General features: G+C 33.7%; 4 protein-coding genes and 1 long non-coding RNA gene across 8 annotated transcripts in view; 1 reads left to right on the top strand and 4 right to left on the bottom strand.

Annotated features, from left to right (window-relative positions):
• Positions 1-260: 260 nt before the first annotated feature.
• capt (adenylyl cyclase-associated protein 1) lies at positions 261-20,321 on the top strand. Of its 4 annotated transcripts, XM_069110693.1 has the most exons (9): positions 4,008-4,882; positions 6,092-6,304; positions 8,370-8,724; positions 8,810-9,094; positions 9,233-9,474; positions 9,553-9,731; positions 9,804-10,010; positions 17,626-17,769; positions 17,994-20,321. In XM_069110693.1, the coding sequence occupies exons 1-9, from the start codon at positions 4,222-4,224 to the stop codon at positions 18,075-18,077; spliced, it is 2,370 nt and encodes a 789-aa protein (XP_068966794.1). In that variant the 5' UTR covers positions 4,008-4,221; the 3' UTR covers positions 18,078-20,321. The 4 variants fall into 4 exon arrangements, with proteins under 4 accessions (XP_068966796.1, XP_068966795.1, XP_068966794.1 ...); XM_069110695.1 differs by lacking the exons at positions 4,008-4,882; positions 6,092-6,304 and adding an exon at positions 261-410; XM_069110694.1 differs by lacking the exons at positions 4,008-4,882; positions 6,092-6,304 and adding an exon at positions 1,267-1,372.
• Positions 2,036-3,443, bottom strand: LOC138178651 (uncharacterized). The gene is made up of 3 exons (XR_011172763.1): positions 3,358-3,443; positions 3,062-3,284; positions 2,036-3,001 (listed from the first exon to the last, which is right to left on the bottom strand). It is a non-coding gene; the product is annotated as an uncharacterized LOC138178651 (long non-coding RNA).
• LOC138179000 (putative leucine-rich repeat-containing protein DDB_G0290503) lies at positions 10,246-14,403 on the bottom strand. Its single transcript, XM_069111393.1, has one exon. It carries the CDS (start codon positions 14,401-14,403, stop codon positions 10,246-10,248), a length of 4,158 nt encoding a protein of 1,385 aa, XP_068967494.1.
• On the bottom strand, positions 14,628-16,190 carry LOC138179085 (uncharacterized). The gene is made up of 6 exons (XM_069111522.1): positions 16,175-16,190; positions 15,865-15,997; positions 15,783-15,789; positions 15,354-15,640; positions 15,097-15,270; positions 14,628-15,024 (listed from the first exon to the last, which is right to left on the bottom strand). Exons 1-6 carry the CDS (start codon positions 16,188-16,190, stop codon positions 14,628-14,630), a joined length of 1,014 nt encoding a protein of 337 aa, XP_068967623.1.
• Positions 19,756-21,975, bottom strand: part of LOC138178635 (uncharacterized) — a 35,399-nt gene continuing 33,179 nt past the window's right edge. Inside the window, exon 13 of the mRNA XM_069110678.1 lies at positions 19,756-21,938. Coding sequence (XP_068966779.1) covers positions 21,697-21,938 — 242 coding nt within the window. The 3' untranslated portion in view covers positions 19,756-21,696. The remainder of the gene's footprint in view (positions 21,939-21,975) is intronic.

The raw sequence follows: 21,975 nt of genomic DNA, 5'->3' as shown, positions 1-21,975 counted from the left end.
ACTACAATTTTAATTACATTATAATACGTGAAAATTCATTAAGAATTACAAAGATAAATTTAAAATTATCTCAACAATGTGGCAAATGTATTGATTTATTGTATAAAAAAATTATTATTGCCTTATCTTACTAACATAACAGTTACAATTCTAAAGCAATAATGTAGAATTCGGGTAAATTTCTTTTAGAGATAATATTTAAACATGGGCGCATGCGCGATTAACAATTTTAAGCTCGCGCAATAGTAAGAGTAGTACTTCCGGTATCCGGCAAACGCCCCAGTGTATGTAGTTATGTTGTCAGATTGAATTCTTGCCACTTGTGTATCGTGTTTGTTGTGTTGTTATTAAGTCGATTGTCATAAAGTGACAGTGTACATATCGCTGACTTTCATTGAGGCTTCATACTGGTAAGCGAATTGTCATTAATTTATCAATACTGATTAATGCATCTCACTGCCGCTAGACTCATATTAACTTTGCTGAAAACATTTTGCTATTTACGAGGTTCCGCAGTTTACATTATCTGTACTTTAATGTAATTCATATATAAATATATACATATATGTGTACTCGAAAAGTGCAATATATCGTATGTGTAAGTTGAACAATTATAATTGTTTTTTCGATAAAACATACGAAATTGCATTTGGTTTGGTTATGAACATGGTTATACTTGTATGTATCTCCTGCTGTGTTTCGACTGTGAGTCATACTACGCTGCACCTGACACTTGACACCTGGTAACGTATTTTAATCCTGTACAATGTTGAAGAAGTATCTAAATCTCATTAAATAACATATTTTAATTACTATGTTTCATATTTGCCGTAAAAATTGAGATTTGTAATTTAAAAAATACAAATAACATTTTTAATGAAGGTATTTAAATTTTGATGCCTATATAAGGATATATTTATTTAACGTATGAAGTTATTCAATTTAATGCTAGATAGAAGCATTTAAATTTATATAAAGATATATTTTTGATTACTTCTATTTAAAGGCACTGCTTTGGGATATAATAATCTTATTAAATCTTGATAATGATTAACAAAATATTCATTACCAAGATTTTGTATTATTAGGTTGGTTACATGATACGGTCCTGTGATTCTGACGCGAGATTAAAATTCCATCGTGAAAGCTGACGAAGTGAGTCCGTTATCATTATTCATCATCTACACGTCGAATGCATTAGTTTTTGTATTCTATTTATCATTATTTTGCTTATCATTATATTTTTTAACAGTCATTTGCGTGATTAGTGAAAAACGTTATTTCGAAATGTCAGAACTTAGTAAAACGATAGAAGATAATTCCCGAATGGTACCAGGTGCTTATAAAAAGGTTTTAAATATGTGGAAAAATCGTGAGTATAAATTAAAATTCTTTTATTCTCTGATGCAATATGAAAAATGATATGTACTCTATTACTGTTTATAATACTCAATGTTTGATTCATGAAAATTTAACAAATTATCAAAAAATTAATATATTATATTAACTAATTATAATTTTGTAGTTTTTTAATGAATAAGGCATATGTGAATGCAAAAGATGGTTATGAAGCTATTATCACAATTATAATAAATATTATATTGCGGAAATTTTATGTTGAGTATGTATTCAATTCTTATAAAATAATGGTCAACATTTTATTACTTATTTTTATGTTGATCATTATGTAACATTACATAAATACATGATAATTTTTTGCTATAATTCATAATAATGGAATTTATATTAAGCATTGATCGTATAGGATATAATTTAAAACATTGTAATATTTCAGTTTTAGATAAAATTTATCATCATCAGTGTAAGCTATTTATAATAAAGCGAAGTCTGATAAAGAATAAAATACGTTCATAGGTGTACCGAAAATGTGAGTCAAATGCGAATGTGAATCATTATGAATTATTTGATCTTCGTTCCGACCTGTCTGTGAGAAACGTTCTACGAGTTAAAATTTTTTCTGCATATGGCACGTGTGCTTTAATATATTCTTATATCAGTAGTAATTTTATACTAAACCAGATCTTATGATTTTATTTATTGACTAACATCCTGTTAGTAGTTACATTCATGTATTCGACTGAATTAGTAATCCGTTGAACTTCTAGTTGCTGCGAAGAACAGTTACGGGTTAAAGTTTGACGGTCCTGTTAGAAACGAAGTTAGATTTCGAAAGTCCTGCGCTGCACGTGGCTCTTTACCTAAGGAACCTGCAACAATTTCGGGTCTTGACCACCCTGTGGCAGCACCGCAGAGTGCCGGTCGAAACCTAAAGCAGTAGAGCATTGCGCCGGCTGCTTCTAAAGTAGACTGTTTTAGAGGGTAGACACTCCACCCTTACGAATCTCGTGAATTCATTCAACATTTTTATTCGCAATGTGCAATCTAACTCGAGTTCAGCTTTTTATCAAGTGTCAATAACACTGCAATATCTGGAAGTGATTTGATATCAATTGTTATTTTTTAAATATTTTGGTGGTGTTCCAAGAGCTAAACAAATTTTTTGCCAAACTATATATTATGGTATTAAGTCGACTGGTTAAAAAGGATATACAATTAAAATGAGCGTTGCAAACATTTCTTAGTAAGGATGGTACATTAATCTCGTCTCGTGCACAATATTAATTTACATTCTTAATTACATTCTGTACGGTTGAGTTTATAAACGTGATTCATTACAGATAAATGTATGTAAATTTTCTCCGACGACCGAACGTCTGTCCATCCGCGATTCTATTCGGTATATTATTTACATGCATTGAAATTGAAAAGCATGCGCTTGTGATATCCTGTATACGTGTACGTTCATCCTTTGACTGCTACTTATCAGATTAGCTTCTGGTTCATTTTCTTTTATAAGATTATGAAAAAGACGAATGCGGGCCACGTTTGGAAGGATGTACGGTTACTGCCAGATAGAATGTCTATTCTTTCTCTAACGCGAAACTTATTTTCTTCGTACATCTTGTAATCCGAAACCATTCTAAAATACAATTTAGCGTTTCGAAATATCAAAAAATTTGATGATCGTCTTTTTACTTACTTGCATTAGATAGGCATATAACGTCCATTTCTATATCTGTTACACTGATCTCGAGAACATAAACTTGGGCGTTGTTGGAATCGATCATCGCGCCATCAAGGGAAATTCGCGGGGAAAATACACGTCTATACACACCGTACGATTCCTCGAAAGTGTCGTAATTTTGTTGCAAATGTTTTCATAGTTATTTATTATAAAGATGTTACGTATGTGTTCCTAGAAACTGTTGCTTGTAAATGATAAAGTGAAGATTTTTGAGTCGTTGAAACAACAAATATAAGCTTGATAAAACTTACATAAATATTTTATCTTTGTTAATATTGACAATAAATGATAGATATAGCTCTTCTGATGTACGTTGATCGTTAATCAGACTGTTTATTAGTAGCTTCTGTAAAAAAAGGAAGTAAATTGGTGTTAGTTACTAATCTTATTGTTTCGCTAAAGTGCGTATTTGATTGCTAGTTTACGATATCAATGGATACATACCGTAAATATATAAACCGGCTGTGAACAAATGTAATTTATACCGGCTGTACATCAAACAATTTATAGTTGGTGATTCCCGTGGGAAATTCGGTTGAAACGAAATATTCGGTTGCTTGGTTGAAAAGGGCCAGCAGAGCTAAAATATTCAAGTACCAGTTTCAACTATATACGGCTGTGAGGGGTCAGCGTTGAACTTGAGCCTAAATATTAAAGTATTCTTCTATCCGCCGTTATTATCTTCAATACTATTCCGAGTCAATAATCGTTATATATTAAGAACCGTTTACCCTATTTTCTATTTACCATTGTTACATATATTTTAATCTATATAAAAGGAAAAGAAAAACAAAACGACACGAAATTCCGAATTAGCAGTCAATATTTTACATTGTTACGAAGTTGTCCGTGCTTGAATATAATATATATATTCTCTCTCTCTCTCTCTCTTTCTCGTTGATACGTATGAAATGTATCGATCAATTTTATCGGGTCTTTCGAATCAATTGATTCGAATGGATCAAACGGTATCGTTGTAAAACGATCCTAGTTGATAAGAGCCGCGTGACATAACACATATCGGCCTATCGGTTTGAAAGCATCGAAAGTTCGGTTGAAAGCCGGCAAAAGGCGTTTATTGCTGATACAACGGAAATCCATAATCGATATTGACGATGTTTAAATGCTGTGTGTGCAACAAAAGCTCCAAGAAGGAGAGGCCGAACGGCGAGGTGACGAAGTCGACGCCAAAGAAAAATCAGAAAGCGGTCGACTCGCAATTAGTTGGCATTGATTCATCGAAACTCGAGGAAAACGGGCCGACCGGTAGACAAGAGAAGTTGAACGGCGACGTGCAGAGATTTGAGAAAGTTTCTCCGTCGATGGAGAAAAACAGCACGGAAGTGGTCGACGACCTGACCGTTAAGAGTCCGTTGCCTACCGGAAAGCGCGACGAGGTCAACGATAATTCTCTCTTGCGAACCGAAACAACAGTAAAATCGAACAATAGCAAGAAAGATGACAATGAGAACGATACGAGAAATGAGGGTGATCGAACGAAACTAGAGAAGGAAGATGGCGAGGTAAACGGAAGTAAGGATGCTAATGGAAACGGAAAGGCGGAGAAAAATGATAATGTAAGCGGATACGTGGATGAGGGCGGAGCGATGGAAGCAATACCGAATTCTGGGGTTTCTGATACCCCTAAGACCAATCTTTATGACTCTTTCGCGTATACCGAGAGAACGATCGATGATGGGCCCGAGGAGGAAGGCGATGATTCCGTTTTCGAAGCTTGCCCGAACGATACCAACGCGAATAAAAAGACGCCGCCAGGTACATGTATCCTTAATGCGCAGTTTTTCCTTGGCAAAGAAAATAGATATTTTTCAATTCGTTTAAAGATGAAAGATTCACGCAGGACGTTAAATTATACTTTCTGATAAATAGAACGCGTTATATCTATAAAAAGTGACAGGAAATATGGAAATGCGATAGTAATTGAACTGGTTTATGCGTTAAATTTCAATTTCGCTTTTTTGAGATACTGATTCACTCTCGAAATTACGCATATTTTAATATTTACATTCATAATGTATATATACATAATTACGTTTGTTGCCTACTAAAATGCACAATTCCGTGACCTGCGAACGAATTTTTCATTTTAAAGCAAAGTCAAAAATGGAAATATCCTACCGTCATCTATAAATATGCAATTTGCTCATTTCACGACTCGTTCTCTCGTTGATTTTTCTACATTTCCTTACATGTGATTTACAATATTAAGAACAGCATCAAATACGTTAAAAATTCATTACAAGCAATTACATGCTAAATTAAGAATTTCATTATTGTGTTGGAATGTAGGGTTTGAAATGCGTTAAATTATTTTGAATTATAAATGAGGAAATTGCATACAACGAATAATGGCTATACGAAAGTATTTCAACGCTTGTCGTAGAAAAGTTGTACGTTCATATTACATGTATTGTACAAAATATTTTGAAATTTCATTAGCATATCAGACAAGTTTTAAACCAATTCGAAAATGTATATACAAGTGTAATGCAAACATGCACTTATTGTTAGTAAAAAATTAATATGCCGGAATTTTGTTTGGAATATTTTTGTAACATCGCTATTAGTTAGTTTTTGAAAAAAATTCGATTCCAAAGATCATCCTTTTATATAGAAGACTGATAGGCATATTTCAGTTAAACATTAATGCACGAGTCAACGTTGATGATAACTAAATAACGTGACTTACTAACATATAATAAGTAATTGATTGTTCAACTATTTTATTGATCGTTATGAAGTGTACATAACTTGCAATCAATATCTTGCAACTTTTGCGTGCATTTACTAAATTGAATTTTGCCATTACGATCATGATTATTCCAGAGCTAACGAAATTTCAATATATTTTGTATAAGACACATAATACATTCATAAAAATTGTCTACAAGCGTTCAACTGCATTTCGTGAGTCACTGCAGATATGTAGATAAAGATATCTATATTGGGGTGTACGATGCGCAGTTTCGTCAATTCCTCGGTGGCTTTCGGAGGAGGAAGACGGCGAGCACGACTCAGAAGAGTGCAGCGGAATGCAGGAACCACCGGCGACGCCGGTTGCTCGCGACGAACTAGCTTTAAGGCGTCACAGATTCTTCTCCGATTTGTTACACGTTACGCAAAACGCGACGGAGCACAGAGTGAGGTTTGACCCTCTAGGACCGATGGTGCACGCCGGTTAGGGTCCACGCTAAATCCATTTCTTACTTTGTATGACTCTTAGATCTTCTGTTCGAGTTATTTACTTGCTTATTATTTATTTATTATTATTATTATTTATATGAGAATATCGGATACAACCAAGCCAATCTATTCTAATTTTCTAATTATGCTTCAGAATGAATGGAAAATACCTTGCAAGATGAGTGCGGTATGATCGTGATTTGGACACAGATGAATGATCTTAAGGATTTTTGTAAATCAAGTCCATTGTATGGCGCCTTGGAGGGCTGGAATTATTATAAATATTATTATTATTATTTCTTTGCAAAATTGTTTGAGATTATATTTAGGAAAATATTTCATGTGAATAGGGATATTAGTTGAAAAATGTACGCAGTTACAAACACCAAGAATTTTATGATTGCATCATAATTATTTAATGCGGTTGACTAAATTTATTTATATCAAGATTACAATACATGTTCCGCAAAATTAGGATAGATTTTTCTGAACAATTGATTTTAGATGAAATATCGGACAAATGTCGTGTGATGTTTCTGTTAAAACTTGAATATTATGACTAATTTATCAATATGCCACACTGTGTATAAGAGAGTATTATATATGGTAATTATTTCTCAGGAAAATCATTTGTTTTCAAGTTGTGACAAAGAGTTTTATAACTTTACTCTGTTCCACATATTGTTACCGTCCAGTGTAGTGTTTCATTATTATTCGCTGCATTTTTATATTTTGATCTACTTATCTTTCAACTTTTTGGTGTATTATTTCACGCTACTATCGTTTTCATTGCAAAAAGAGAAGAATATTTAAAATAATTAGAACTGTCATTAAAAATACACACCAGTGATTTCTTGTTTCTTCTTAGTTATGAAAAATACATTTTCTTTTAATTACAAGTATAGAACATCAATGAACAATATATATCTTTCTTAATTTTATGCATATAAATAAGTTATAAATTATGAAACATCTTTTACTTGAGTGTTTACATGATTCGTATACAGATATGCGGAGAATTTTTAATTATTAAAAACTTATTAATGCGTGAGATTCCATACAGAATGGTATCTACCCACGCGTGATTCAATTTCCACAGATTTTCTAAGAATAGGCCGCGGCACACACCCGCGTTGAATATCATTAGAGCCGTAGTTTAGTTCTTCAAGCGTTTCTGAAAAGGCTACAGGATCTCGTCCGTGAAATCTTTTGTCCGTATAGGAATAATCTTTAATCAGGGGAAAGAATAATCAAGCCAGGTGTGTTTTTGTAATTTAGAGTGGCATAAGTCACAGAAACACCGGTAACGAATTAATTCATTTGTATATTATTTCATATTTAATTATAAATTTAAAAATTGTGTAATTTAAAGCAAGTTATTCTTTGACCTTAATTTTCTTGCGGTTCATGAATTTTTATAGTAATCGAAATGATGTACACTTATTTTAAAATTTACAATGTGATTATTGTGTCTCGTTTAATGTAATCTATTATTTACAACTTTCATTTACAGTAATTATCAGGTACAATTTTATAGTTATCGTGAATTTGTTTTATGTTAACATTTTCAAGTACACATAAATTTATTTATAATATTACATGTCGCTTGCAACATAATGATCTAGTGGCTGTAGATGTTAATGTAACTATTTATACGTTCATTCTATATTTAATTTAGTCGCTCTTAATGCGAACTTTCGGGAATATATTTCTTTCAATCACCGAAGATTTTCTGTTGATCGGTATTAATAATTTATTAGTTGTGAATCAACAAATTTTGTTTCATTGCCATTTCATTTTCAAATATTGGGTTTATAAAAGTATAATTGTAATAAAGAATATTTTATTATTACATTCTATGGATATTTAAATTTAATTTTGTTTACTTTTTGCGTGTATTTATAGTTACTTTATATAGAAACAAACAAAAATGAGATATAAAAATAATATAATAATAATAATACAAATAATATTGAATAGATAAAAAAAATAATTTTTTTATTCACGATATTGGAGTATATTTCCATTTTATATACATATAAATGTATTGTAATTAAAGGTTGTGAAACTAGCGATAAGGAGGAACATCTAGAAGAGTTGGTAAATAGATTAGAAAACGTTACAAAAAGATTGGAAAACGTAAGAGTCCAATCCATAACTGAAACGCAAGATTCTGCTGTTCAAACAAATACACCATCACCAAAGAGGTCTCAAGCAGTAAAAAATAGTGACTCAGTGCTGTCTGCCTCATCTCCTCATTCAATAGAGAAAAAAGCAGAAGACAAATTTATCAGCATGTCAGTCGCAGGATATAAACAATTTTTAGATGGTCCTGTGAAAGAATATTTACAATTGAGTGAAAAAATTGGTGGTGATGTAGCTACTCACAGCAAGCTTGTAGAAAAGGCATTCAAGTAAGTACTTTACTATCAATTTGTGTATTTTAAATTCTTGATATGTTTATGTAAGTTATTAAGTATTGTAAATTTATTTTCATAGCATTCAGTTGGAATTTATTCAAACTGCAGCAAGTCGTCCAGCCCCAACAAACCAATCAGAGCAAATTTCTCTTCTTGCACCCACATCTGCACAGATTCAGCAGATTCAAGAGTTTCGTGAGAAAAATAGAGGATCTCAGTTTTTCAATCATCTATCAGCAATTAGCGAAAGTATTCCAGCTTTGGGATGGGTTGCAGTATCACCTACTCCAGCACCTTATATAAAAGAAATGAATGATGCTGGACAATTTTATACAAATCGTGTATTAAAGGAATGGAAAGAGAAGTAAGTTTTTATTATAGACTATTATTTCTTATAATAATAAGTACGATATCTTCTTATTGTCTTTTTCATATGTATAACAATTTGTTTTCTGGAAATTAATTACTGATGCAGAATTCATTTAGTTTTTTATATCTACAGAAATAAAGTACATGCTGAATGGTGCAAGGCTTGGGTACAGACACTAAGTGTTCTACAGGAATATGTGCGTCAGCACTACACAACAGGACTTGTATGGGCAAAAACTGGCTCTGCACCAACAGGCATCCCACCACCACCACCACCATGTATGCCTCCTATGGGAGACGTAACACCGGCAGATATTATCGATGACAGAAGTGCTCTTTTTGCCGAAATTAATCAAGGAGAAGCTATTACAAAGAGTAAGTGTAACTTTTTATATTACTAAATACGGAATTTATTAAATAATGAAATTTTTAAAATGAATCGGTATTTTACAGACTTAAAGAAAGTTACGTCAGACATGCAAACACATAAAAATCCTTCATTGAGAACCGGACCAGCACCATTTAAAGCACCAGTTGTTGATAATGCTATATCTACAAAAAGAGTGCCGCCTGCAAATGCACCAATTGATAAACCTCCTGTATTTACTAGAGATGGAAAGAAGTGGCTTGTGGTAAGTAATATCATTTTGTTGCTTCATTCTATTAGTTTATTCTGTATTGCCAAAATATAATTTTTGTTATAGGAATATCATAAAGGCAATAAAGATCTGCTTATTGATAACGTGGAGATGAACAACGTAATCTATATGTTCCGATGTCATGATAGTACTTTAGTTGTCAAAGGCAAAGTTAACTCCATCGTTATGGATTCATGCCGTAAATCATCCGTTGTTTTCGACTCTGTTGTGTCGAGCATCGAATTCGTCAATTGTCAGAGTGTACAAATGCAGGTATGTTATTTATTCCCATTATCTATAAAAGATGCAACAACATACAATGCTTTCTAACATCATGTGAAAAATATATTTATTTCCAAATGAGTACATATATATACAACATAATTATACGATGTTCATGTTCTGTATTAAAAGTGTATATTACAAAAATATAATAGACATTATCAATGATGAATTTTATAAATATAGATAAATAATATTATTTATGATCTAATTTTACTTATATTTTTTAATGTTTCGATGTAAGCTTCTTACAAATGTTTTGCAATTCTTCTAGATGCATAAAATTCGATTCCTGGTGAAGAATTTCTAATAGAGCTATGTATTCCTCATTGCTTAACTCTTTAGGTGTTCCGCATATTTGAAATTTGTTTAACGCTCTTTTTGTCGTTTTTGAAATATTCTCCAAATCCGATATAGATGTACTTGTATCGATAACAGAAGGTTTAGCAGTTACATCAACTTCTTTTTGCTCGACAGACAAGAAACATAAGTTTTTAAATTTAGAATTTAATAAAATGTTCGACACCGAGTCCTTTTGTGTTTTCGGTACTGATAAATTAGTTGACGTAGTTTGGTCCAGCTCATTACCATTTACGACGGTAGAAACAACAGTAACGATTTTATGTATCCTATCCTTCTCATTTTCTGTGGAAATCCCTCGATGTTCATCATGCTTTTTATTGCCTTGATTTTCTTCCATCTTTTGTACACTTACTTCTCTATTTTTAATATATTCCAAAAACTTATTTGGATCCACTACTTTTGTCGAAGCGTGGTCATATTTTGTGAATATGTTAACATATATTACCATTTGTTCTGGCGTAATAATATCATTGCCAGCATTTTCATTTATATTTTGTGCAATCTGTGATGTTTTTATTAAATCTTGCTTATGATTATCAGCGTCATTTACCTTTCCTACGCAAAAGTTTACCTCTTCTATACGTGTATCTGTATTTCTTGATTTACCTTCCACTTGAATTTCATCTATTTCATTTTGGTCCTTATTACTCGGACTATCCCTCCAGAACATAGTCATTGTCAGTGGTCCTCTCATCGGACTCTTAGGTCGCGATTCATTTTCAGTCTTTCGAGCTGCTTCCAATCGACTTTTTAAAATCGGTATGCAAGATTTTGAAGACGTTCTCGGCGTTGGTGACAAAGATTTTAAAGGACCATTTGATTTTAATTTAATTTCTAACGATTGGATGTAATTTGTAAAATTTGTATTGCTTGGGTATTCATGTGACCGTGGTGTTATTTCTTTCGGTGATTCGTTCGTTCGAAAACTTACTTGCGATCGGGATCGTTTTCTATCTAATTTGACACTATCTCCTGTGTTACATCTAGGTTCTGCAGATAAATCACTCAATTTTGGATATGTTGTGTTTGTACTATCTTCTACTTTGATTTGAACAGTGTTCAACAAATCGGATTTTAAACCTTTTATGTTTCGTGAAGCTATTGATCTTTTCAGTTTCTCGGATTTTGGAGTATAGTTTTCGTGGCTCCACGATTTCATTGTCGCGTTCGTTCTTTTCATTGTATTATCTTTTTTCGTCTCTCTTGGAGAAACTTGTCGTGGAGATAAATTTGACGAGATAATATTTTGCTCTAGATGTAATGTTTTCATATCATTCGCTGGCAAATTGGGTAGTGTTTCGTCAATCGAAACATTTTCTGCCAAATTGGATAGTGTTTCGTCAATCGGAACATTTTCTGCAAATAATAAATTATAATTATCAACAGCATATGCCACTGGAGATCTATTGTTCCGAATTTCCTTTTCTTCTTTTAAAGCCTTTGCTTCTTTAATTGTATCAATATTCTCTGTACAAGATTTAGAAGATAATGAATTGTTTTTATTAGACATTTTATTTTGGAATTTTGATAAATTTTGTTTCATATCGAATTCATCATTGGAAAGTTTGACAAAAGATTTGTCAGTGGCCATGAAATTCGTTCTTTTAGTGTCACTTGCAATACCTTTTAAATTTTCATGCTTGCTGTGTAATGTATGTTCCTTTTTATTTTGCGTATACAGATTAGAGTGTAAGTAGCCTTTAAGGTTTTTTGAATGTGTATTATTTAATTTCGTAGTAGAACTCGAGGCTTCATCTGTAAAATATATACTGCTGTGTGGAGAAATAAGATTGGAGTAAGATTTTAAAAAATCCGTCTCTTTTATTAGTTCTTTTTTATTCAAATTTGTAAATAGATTTTGTGTAACTGAATTCTTTTCATCTTGAAAGTGATCGTGTTTGTTGTAATTAGTTTCTGTTTTATTATAGTTATTTATGTTTGTAGTACCATATTTCTGAAGAGTAATTGTGTTTGTTGAACACGTTTTCACATCTTTTTCATTGATAGTATCATCACTGAAATTATTATTGACGTTCAACCAATCTAATTCTAACTTTTCTTTGTCTAATGACTTGTTGATCAGTACTGTTACAGATGGTGGTTCCGGAATGTTAGAATCATTGGACTGATTTATGCTGGATGTTAATGAATCCCGTATTAAATTTGTTCCACATGAAGTTTCTTTACTCTCGCTGGGTGATAATTCATATATTGGATCTTCGTTTTCAACTATACCGTGCATTTCTAACGTTTTATTTATGTTTCTGTGGAGCAACGTTTGTTCGATTAACGAACACGCACCAGGATTTCTTTTTAAAGTTAAATTCGAATTGCATGATAAAATTTCTTGATCTTCGTATTTTTCATTATCCAATGTACTCAATTTCAAGTTCGATATACCAGTTCCTGTGTCTTTAGTCATTCTAACATTGGTACATTGTTTCAGAGATTCGGAGTTCAGAAAATTGGAAGTTACCTCATTGTTCGAGTTTTCAACTTTCTCCGATGAAGGAGTTTCGTCTAAGTTTTGCGAAAACAATTCTACGCTATTCGTGTCCCGATTTATAAACTCATTTACATTATTCATGCGCGTGAAATGCTCTTTGAAATTCTCTTTCTCATGATCATAGTCGTAACCTGTCCTTTCTTCGTTCATATTCGCTTCTGTTGTATTTAAACAACTTACAAATTTTATAAGCTTTTCATCAGACTCGTTCAATACGTCGTTTAAATATCTTATCCGTAAATTACTTGGAACTATTTCGTTTCCTTGAAAGTGGTTATGCTTTGGTAAAGATAGCTTATTTTTAATCTCATTTCCTTCCTGAATTATATTACTAAAACTAAAATATTCAGACGGTGAACTAAGGTTTTGTTTCGAGTCCAAATATTTTTTACACGTGTCCAAGTCTTTAATTTCATTTCGTTGATTAAGGTCTTGTTTCAAATTGAAAAACATATAAGTTTTACTGTTTTTCTCGGTGGAACTGCTGACAGATTGTTCTTCCGATATAATATCCAAGAACTTCGATTGTAGATTATTGTTAACGTAAGAGTACCTACCGTAATCCGATACAGATTCGTTACTTATCTCTTCCTTCTTTTCGTCTATGTAGCATATATTTTCCAGTTCGACACGCGTTAATAATGCTCTTTTGAATCGAAGGGCTTCTTGAAGTAACAACGCTGTCGGCTTGTCATCTAATTCACTATCCTTTGATACTTCTGTATGGCTCGAAGCTGCTGATATTATTGCATCCTCGTCAGTTTCCATTGTAACTGGATATTGATCAGAGCCACTGAATGGCTTCTCTTGATTGCCCTTCGTGTATACATCATCTGGTATTGGTATGAAATTTTCTGATATTATTGTTTTCTTTTTAACTTTCTTTTCTTCAGAGGAATCCGATGAAATAGTATAATATATTCTTTCAGGTATTCTTTCATATTTCACGCTAGAAGAATATACAGTCTGATTATTTGGAATTATCTGTAATTCGTGGTCGTTCGTAGAAGATACTTTTGCCTCGTCGTTCCTTGTAAGCAGATAATAAGGATCATTTATGTTATTTACACGATACGCGTTGAACATATTTGAATAATTTCGAATAGACGCTACTGAACTTCTAGTTGTTTCATCGCTTTCGTATTGTTCAGAGCTGTTGGAAGTTGTCCGTTGGATTTCCTTACTGTTATTCCTGATATTTCTATTGGCCTTTATTTCGATATTTTCCGTGTTCTTCAAATTGTCCGTGTCTGTCGTAACTGAGACAAGCGTACTCACGATGTTTTTGCAAACGCTGTTCATTTTATTGCTATTATCTCGTTGTTTCTCCGACGCTTTCATCTCAATGTTCTGCAACTCGTACATACGCAGAACATTATGTAAGCTCTCTAATTTCTTTTTCACTTGGTACAGGGCTTCTTGAGACGTTTTCAGTTTTTTCCTCGGTTCACACGAAACCAACATCTTCGAGGTCAGTTGCCGGGGAAACACATCAGCGCAAAACGATATGTTCATTTTTGGGGGCAATAAACGTTTGTCAATCAGTTGTAGAACTGGATAAATCGCATTCGATAGTTCCAAACGTTGCTCGTTACTTGGCTGCTTTCTATCGATTTTTTCAAGCTTCTTCTCTTCTTTATTTTCCTCTTTTCCGTATTCATTTCTATTATTCTTTTCAAGCTTTTCACTCACATTAATCGCATCTCTTCCTCGAACGCTTCTTCGTTGCTGTAATACGATTAAACACAATCATTGACGATCTCGGACAATTTTGTCTCCAAATATAATAACTTGTTCATTTTTACCTGTGTGTCTGACCAAAAATTTTTTATCGAGGATTCGTTGCTCATCTCAGACGAGCTACAGACTAATCCAAGATTTTTATTGCTGTCGTGTAATTCTTTCAAATACTTTTTGCAATCGTCTATAGTTTTCGTGAATTTCTTACACGCCGGGCTCATTTTGGTAGTTTCAGCGTTCTTCGAGTTTCTCCTCAATCTTTTCCCACATTTAGCGTACCTCTTCCTCTGGAACAACGGAACCGATATCGCGTTCCGATGATGCACTTGGAAATTTTCGTTCCTCAATGTCTCACGATGCTTTCGATCGATCGCATTTTTGAACATAGAATTTAGCCTGAAAATAAAATTTATTAAGTTGTCATTCGATAGTATATTTGCAACAATAACTCTGAACGCGTAACCGTACTTTACGGACATATCGCTGCTACTTTTCGATGATTTGCTGCTGTATTCGACTGGCAAGTTTTCTTTCCGCAGATGAGGGTACATCCTCTTTTTCTTTGCATCGAACAATTCGGTCAGACGATGTTCCGAAGGGTAATACTTTGAACACGAAAAGTACGATTCGTTGTGTCTAGGGCTAAAAAGATAGACCAAGATAACCATTATTTCTTTTATTTTCTCTTTCTCTCTTTCTTTTTTTTTTTAACATCTTTTTAGCACCTTAGCAATACATGTTTTATCCAATTATTACGATCATTCGGATTGGACAGAGTTAGTCTAAGGTTTCTTAGATTCTTCTTAAAGTTCGATTTCTGAACCTGATGGGGTAAAGGCCAAGTACCATACTGCAGTTTATACGTTAGTATATTGACTTTCAGTTCAAGGTCCTCCACTTTGTATCCAACTTTATTAAGCACATCTTTATCAATGGACGCGTCGTTACCACGTTTTCCTTTGATATATATTATTCGTAGTAATACCACGCACATAGATATTACGGCCAGTACCTTTGAATATTATTCAACCGATTAATAGAATATCTTTGTTTGATAAATACTATCTTTTTCATTTATCTTTTTCTATCTTTTTTTTTTTTTTTTTGAACATAGCGTTCAGATATAAAAAGTCTTATCAGTTTCAAGAACTTACCTGACCGCTATGTTCATGTATTCATAGACCTTTAATTCGATATTCATTGCACAAGTCAAAAATAATAATTCTCTGTACCCGCCAGACTATGCTTTCGTTCCTCAAGCAGTCGAGAACGTCGGTTACGATCTCATTCCACACGTAATTTGCGATTGCTTTTGGACATTCCTTCCAGTCAACTTCGCAGATCATTCGCACAGGTTCGAGATTTCCGCCTGCGTACAGAGATCAAGCGTTTAACAACGATTTGCATTTCCAAGTTTTATTAACGAATATTATTCGTGCAACACGGACAGCAAAGTTTTGTTAATGAAACAGCTTCGTTCAATTCGAATATTACATGTTAATTGGAATAAAGGAGGAGAAAGAAGAAACCAAGACTGAAATCTTACCGAATTGCCAATGCATTTTGATAACGGGAGTAAGTTTGTGTTAAGTGTGAGGTGAAAATTCAACTATAGGCTGCAAAAATTTCATCAAATTCCATCTACGATTATTTCTGCCTACACTACGTGAAATGTGGAAAATGGAAAGAAACTGCGATCGGCAGTTATTGCCTCTCGACGTGTATAATATCGATAGTGTACACATATAAAGTGTGTACATAATTACAATAGCAAGATCGCAAGACCTTATAATATTCTAATGGAAGATCACAAGGGAAAAACCTGACAATTATATATGTCGGAGATGAAAGGACATCGGAGCCTTCCCTTTGGAACTCCGGGAAAATCCCTTAACACCGTAATCTAGATTCTATCATAGGCGTAATTAAACAATTGTCGTCATTCGATCCGATTGTATTTGTTCGAGATTTGTGATAATGAGCTTGGGCTCGAGGCGCCAACCAGTCGCCGAACGTAGCCGCGTTCACGGGATGAACGTTTTGTCTGGCAGAGGCATGGAGTAATTCCATAGCTCTCCTTAAAAAGAAAATAGTTGTAACACTCGACAGTAAACATTCCAACGGTCTCTGTCCCGTAGCTTGCCACTTGCAGACCCTATTCTTCAAGTAAGATGATTGCCAGATATCGATGCGTTTCCACAGTACACGTGCAGCTTTCCCTCGAGGGCGGCTAGCATCTTTTTTTAACCACCGACATGGAGATTGACCAATTAACAGCAACGCCAATTTCCCTTACTTTCTGAACGAAGGCTATCCTCGACGAATCCGATGATCTCGTGTCCTTAGACACACCCCATTATAGTTTTCCTCTGTGGCATCATCGGGACGGGAAATTCATTCTCTCTCGCGATCTCATCGACTAAAGAATAACGTCTTTACGACTAGCGATTATTTCACGTTTTACCAACAAAGAGTCAGACCTAGATTTTGTGAGCACGTTCATCTATCATCCCGTTGACCGCGGATTCGTTATTGAACCTAGGATCATTGTCATTGGCTTCTCGAGTATCTAATTACCACGGTTACTTGTCAAATTCTGTAATAAACGTATTTGCACTAGTCAATGTCTTCTCTATCGCATAACGACAATGTGTAATCCAAACGAAGATTCGTTTCACGCCCCTAACCCTAATTCTAATGTAAACCCGACATATATTTGTTATTTTCTGATTTTATTACTGTCGCTTTAAACCGATTAAAAAGTATTATCTTAGTATACGCAATATTTCAATATCTTCGATATTTTCATATTACATTCGATATTATAACGAGTAATATTCTGGAAATTACGAAGAGGATGGAACAATACGCGTTCAAATCGAGATTCAAGTAAAGAGACAATTTTTGCTGTCGTAGAATTGATCGACGATGAATGAAATTCTTCGATAATTCACAGACTATGGTATTCGATAAATTTCTTTTCTTCTCTGATTGCAGGTATTAGGAAAAGTCCCCACGATCTCTATTGACAAAACAGACGGTTGTCAGATGTATTTGAGCTCGGATTCATTAGATGTGGAATTCATTAGCAGCAAGTCTAGCGAGATGAACGTTATGGTACCTCGAGGAAATGGAGATTATGTAAGTTTGATGTGTACTGGTAATTTGTACACATTGAGGTTTCAGAATTTTCCAACCAAATTTTCTTAATTTATTCTACGAGTATAAATAGGAATATAGTTGTTCCCTTTGCACTTGAAACTTTTCTCATGATCTAATGAAACTGCTCATAAAACATAGTGAAAGAGTTTGACCAAAAAAGAAAAAAAGAACGTCTTTTAATCTTTTTTATTTTGCATTTTCAGGCGGAATATCCCATACCGGAGCAATTCAAAACGACCATCAGTTCCAAAGGTCTCAGTACGATCGCTGTCGACTCACTGGGCTAAAGCCTCGATGATGACTCAATTATCCATAGCCTAACTAAATGTCTGTCTAAAAGAAGTACAGTTCATTAGAGGTATCATCGTCAGAGGATTCGTCGATCTATTATTTATTGCTTCTTTAATTAATTTAAGGTTTTAGAAAAAGGGCGAAGAATTAAAGGAGAGATGCGAGTGTACACTTTTCGAAAGTATAGAACTGAATTAGATAAATCGATTGAATGTTTTAAATATTCGCAGCTCTGTTATATTGTTTCCAAGGTATTTGCCGCATTTCGTGAAGATCATCGACCCCATTCCGAACTAAATTGTAGAATCACGATAAAAACGACGCTCAATCGATCGAGCCTTATTAAATTTTATGTATAAAAACACGCGGTTATTCGACCGCCTGTGGCTCGATATTTTGTAATATAGTCTTAATTAGATCCCTAGTAATTGTGATTCGTCTATCACGGTGATAATGGGACGAAAATGGGATCGACATTCTTCACGAATGTGCTATTAACGCACGTTGGTGCTGATACGAGGAGACTGTAGGTTCGATTTAAGTATAAAGCTATGGACAAAAGTTTTTCTACCTTCGAATCGGACCTTTTATACATTTACACCATTTTTTATCGTGAACGAACTTTTGTCCACACCGACGGAATCGTTTCTCGCGATTTTTCAGTCTACTCGCTATGGAATTGCCACTCGACGTTTTCGGTGGGAGAAAAGCGAGCGCCGCACATGTTAAACAAACAGTTTCCGAGGAAGCAGAAACAGAAAGCATTCACGACTCATTAACAAAGTTACTCTGTATATTAAGCGATATCATATTAATGGCTTGACGTACAGAGTATGTATTTCGTTGTACGTGGGAAATATAGCAGAGGTGGATACATTACGCTAAAACAGGAAAAAAAAGTTTATAACATAAACTCTTTGATATGATCTTGTTTTCGAGTTACATCTTGTTTTGTATTATTACTTACTTACCGCCAGAGATTATTTTGAAGTGAACTACTTCCAACTTCAATATAGGCGTGAGTACGTCTCATCATGGATCGTCGAACTCGTTCGAACAGGTGAGATGTTGCACGGATTTGTAAGCAACTTTGGTACGGTAATGAATGTTCTAACATCGTCAATTAGCGTTTTATAAACTACAGATTTCAAATGTCTCCGTATTTAATAATCGAGCAAATTTGGGTCTGGAGAGTGAGCTGACTGAGAAATGGAGCCTGCACGAAGTATGTGTTAGCTAAAAAATTAAAAGATCGTTGTAATACAAAACAAGCTGTAACTGGAAAACCAGCTCATATTTATCTGAACTATTTTTCTTATTTTAGTGTGCTGGATTTATGCCTAGTGTATTTCCTATATAGAACGAGATAACTTGAGACTTTTGCACCATTAATACTTTACATATCGTTTCCTTATAGTACATAATGCATTAATTCAATCACGTAGAGCGTAACTGATTGGGAAGGAATTATTTCGTGCCAGTATATATTATAATACACTTTTCATTGAATTTTCAAGTTTATGCTTTCAGTTTGCGAGTCTTCCGTGTTCATCAATGTTCATGATGTGTAAATAGAATGGGACGCTGAATTTATTTAATGAGAAACAAATCGATCGTTTATGCGCGTACGTTTGAGAACTTTCAGACTCGAAAGGTATTTTTCGAGACGACGTAAGATGAAAAATGATCAGGAATAACGGTTGTGCTAAAGTGTTGATGATCCAGCCGCAAAGGATAGATATTCCCCGAAACGATAAATGAATTGTAAACTCGATATTGAATTTTAAAAGCGTGCTGTTTGAACATGACGTAAATTACATTGTGATTTTTACCTCTTGGTATATTGTGCTAATCGTAGGTATAATCTAATATTAGAATTACTTAAAGGCACGATCTAGAATAACATGATCATAATAGGATAACAATGAAGCAGTTCGATCCTTTTTTACCAGAGGAAAAGACGAAGGAAAAACTCGAAAGAAACACGACCTTTTTTATAATTTATATACCTACATATGTACGTATGTAGTACTATGCCCGTTTGGTTTTAGAATGATGATCGTTTGACTGAGATTATTTATCATTAAGGATCGCACTGCCTGTAATGCCGTAATCTTTAACAGTCTTCGTTTTAATATCGATAGAGTATTATATCGAGGATAATTAATATTTATTTCTGAATATGATTTTCAGTGCTATTTCTAATTGTCCTAATAAAACAAATTAATATTCCACTCAAATCTTGTATTCATAATTCTTTTCGCTTTTCAAGAACTTGGAACACGATTAAAGTGTTTTAGATACAACAAGAAATTACAGTCCCTTCTCATCGAATCAGGCTCGCATACATAAATTCTACTTTTCTAACTGCAAGATGTCGTTTATACGCATGCTATATCATGTTCTTGATTATTCAAATTATTACTAAATGCACAGACTATTATGTACAGATAGAAATTATTTAATTTATTAAATTTTTTACTACACCATATTGAAAGATATCTCCGTATTTTTATGGTCAGACAATTCATCTGATTTCGAGTGTCATCGAAGAAAACGTCTTTCAATACTTTCACGAGTCACTGTAATTATTAATAGCTAATACAATTTTGTTATTACAATTTGCTCGTGGTTCTCCTACTAAGAAGAAGATGAAAGACGTTGAAAGTTTTGTACAGTCTTAATTCAATGATTTGGGACTTCCATAAACGGCGTCTTTTTTTTTCTTTTGTGAAAATTCTTGTTTATTAGCATCAAAAGAATCTTTTTACATAATTAGATACGACATATATACATACACGTTACGTTAAAAATCTTCGAATTTACGAAGAGACTGAAGTAATGAGCACGATATAACGTGGCCTTGAGATTCGTTTCGTAATTTAAGCAAAAGAATCAAAATGCCAGGTTCGACTATATATCCCTATGCTAGCAAGTATTTCTGAGTCGATCACGAGTGACTCAGCAATACTATTCTTCGCGACTATCCGTGCTATTTTCGTACGAATCGAGTCGCGAACAATCTTCTAACGCATAGTCATTAGTAGATTTATTCATATAACTCAAACGTATTAATGTTAACTATCAAACGCAAAGATAATTGTATAGAAGAGTATAAATCAGTGTTAACAGTATCGTTAATTATCATTAATAACCGAAACTCTTTACAAATATTTCACACCGACGTACGATACACTCTCTAACATTTATCTTCAACTTTTGATTTCTAGCTATGTATTGCACATCTATGTAAAATCAACGAATATTTAATATTTCACAGCAACACTTCCAACGATGGAAAATTTCACACTTTAATCGTGAGACGTTTCTTAATACCTACGTTTCTATTAATTACCTTTATATTTATTTAAACATTCATCTTTTCCCTAACATTTTGTCCCTTCCATTCCAACTTGTAATTGACAGATAATATTTTCACTATTTTTGTCTTTTATAAATTTATACTTTTTCAATATAATATTATGATCGTGATATCGTCGTAAATACGAATTTTAATATTATATTATAAACGTAAATTTATAAAATTCTCTATTAACTGATTTGTTCGTTCAATGCGCGTGACTGGACAAATAAATACGATCAGTCTTCATTTCACTACAAATTAAGAGGGCAATTACGTTCGTCGCTACCGTCCGAACATTCTAAGAACCCGTTGCATATTCGAGATTTCGGTAGACATTCGCCTAGAGGACATCGATGGCCCTTACACGAAGCGATCGAGGATCGGATATCTTCCCTGGAAATCGCATACTCGATCCAAGGAAGATAGTGGTGTACTTTCGTGTAGACTCCAGGTCTTCCAGGTCTCGCGCAACCATATCCATTTGAAGTGATGCCTGGAAAGAAGGACCAATTAATACCTGAACGGTATGA

The sequence above is a fragment of the Bombus flavifrons genome, chromosome 4 (assembly GCF_040668555.2).
Source record: "Bombus flavifrons isolate JBK064 chromosome 4, iyBomFlav1_principal, whole genome shotgun sequence".
NCBI classification, from domain to species: domain Eukaryota; kingdom Metazoa; phylum Arthropoda; class Insecta; order Hymenoptera; family Apidae; genus Bombus; species Bombus flavifrons.
Note: the sequence above shows the minus strand (reverse complement) of the source record. Positions and strands in the feature narration are given on the sequence as shown.

Bases quoted from the DNA above. Each gene is read 5' to 3' on its own strand.
- capt (XM_069110693.1), top strand. From the start codon at position 4,222: ATGTTTAAATGCTGTGTGTGCAACAAAAGCTCCAAGAAGGAGAGGCCG. The intron at 9,095-9,232 runs GTAAGTTTTTAT...TTATATCTACAG, and splicing joins TTAAAGGAATGGAAAGAGAA to AAATAAAGTACATGCTGAAT. The intron at 10,011-17,625 runs GTATGTTATTTA...CTCTGATTGCAG, and splicing joins GTCAGAGTGTACAAATGCAG to GTATTAGGAAAAGTCCCCAC.
- LOC138179000 (XM_069111393.1), bottom strand. From the start codon at position 14,403: ATGAACATATCGTTTTGCGCTGATGTGTTTCCCCGGCAACTGACCTCG.
- LOC138179085 (XM_069111522.1), bottom strand. The intron at 15,271-15,353 runs GTGCTAAAAAGA...CTATCTTTTTAG, and splicing joins ATAAAACATGTATTGCTAAG to CCCTAGACACAACGAATCGT. The intron at 15,025-15,096 runs GTACGGTTACGC...TTTTATTTTCAG, and splicing joins AGCAGCGATATGTCCGTAAA to GCTAAATTCTATGTTCAAAA.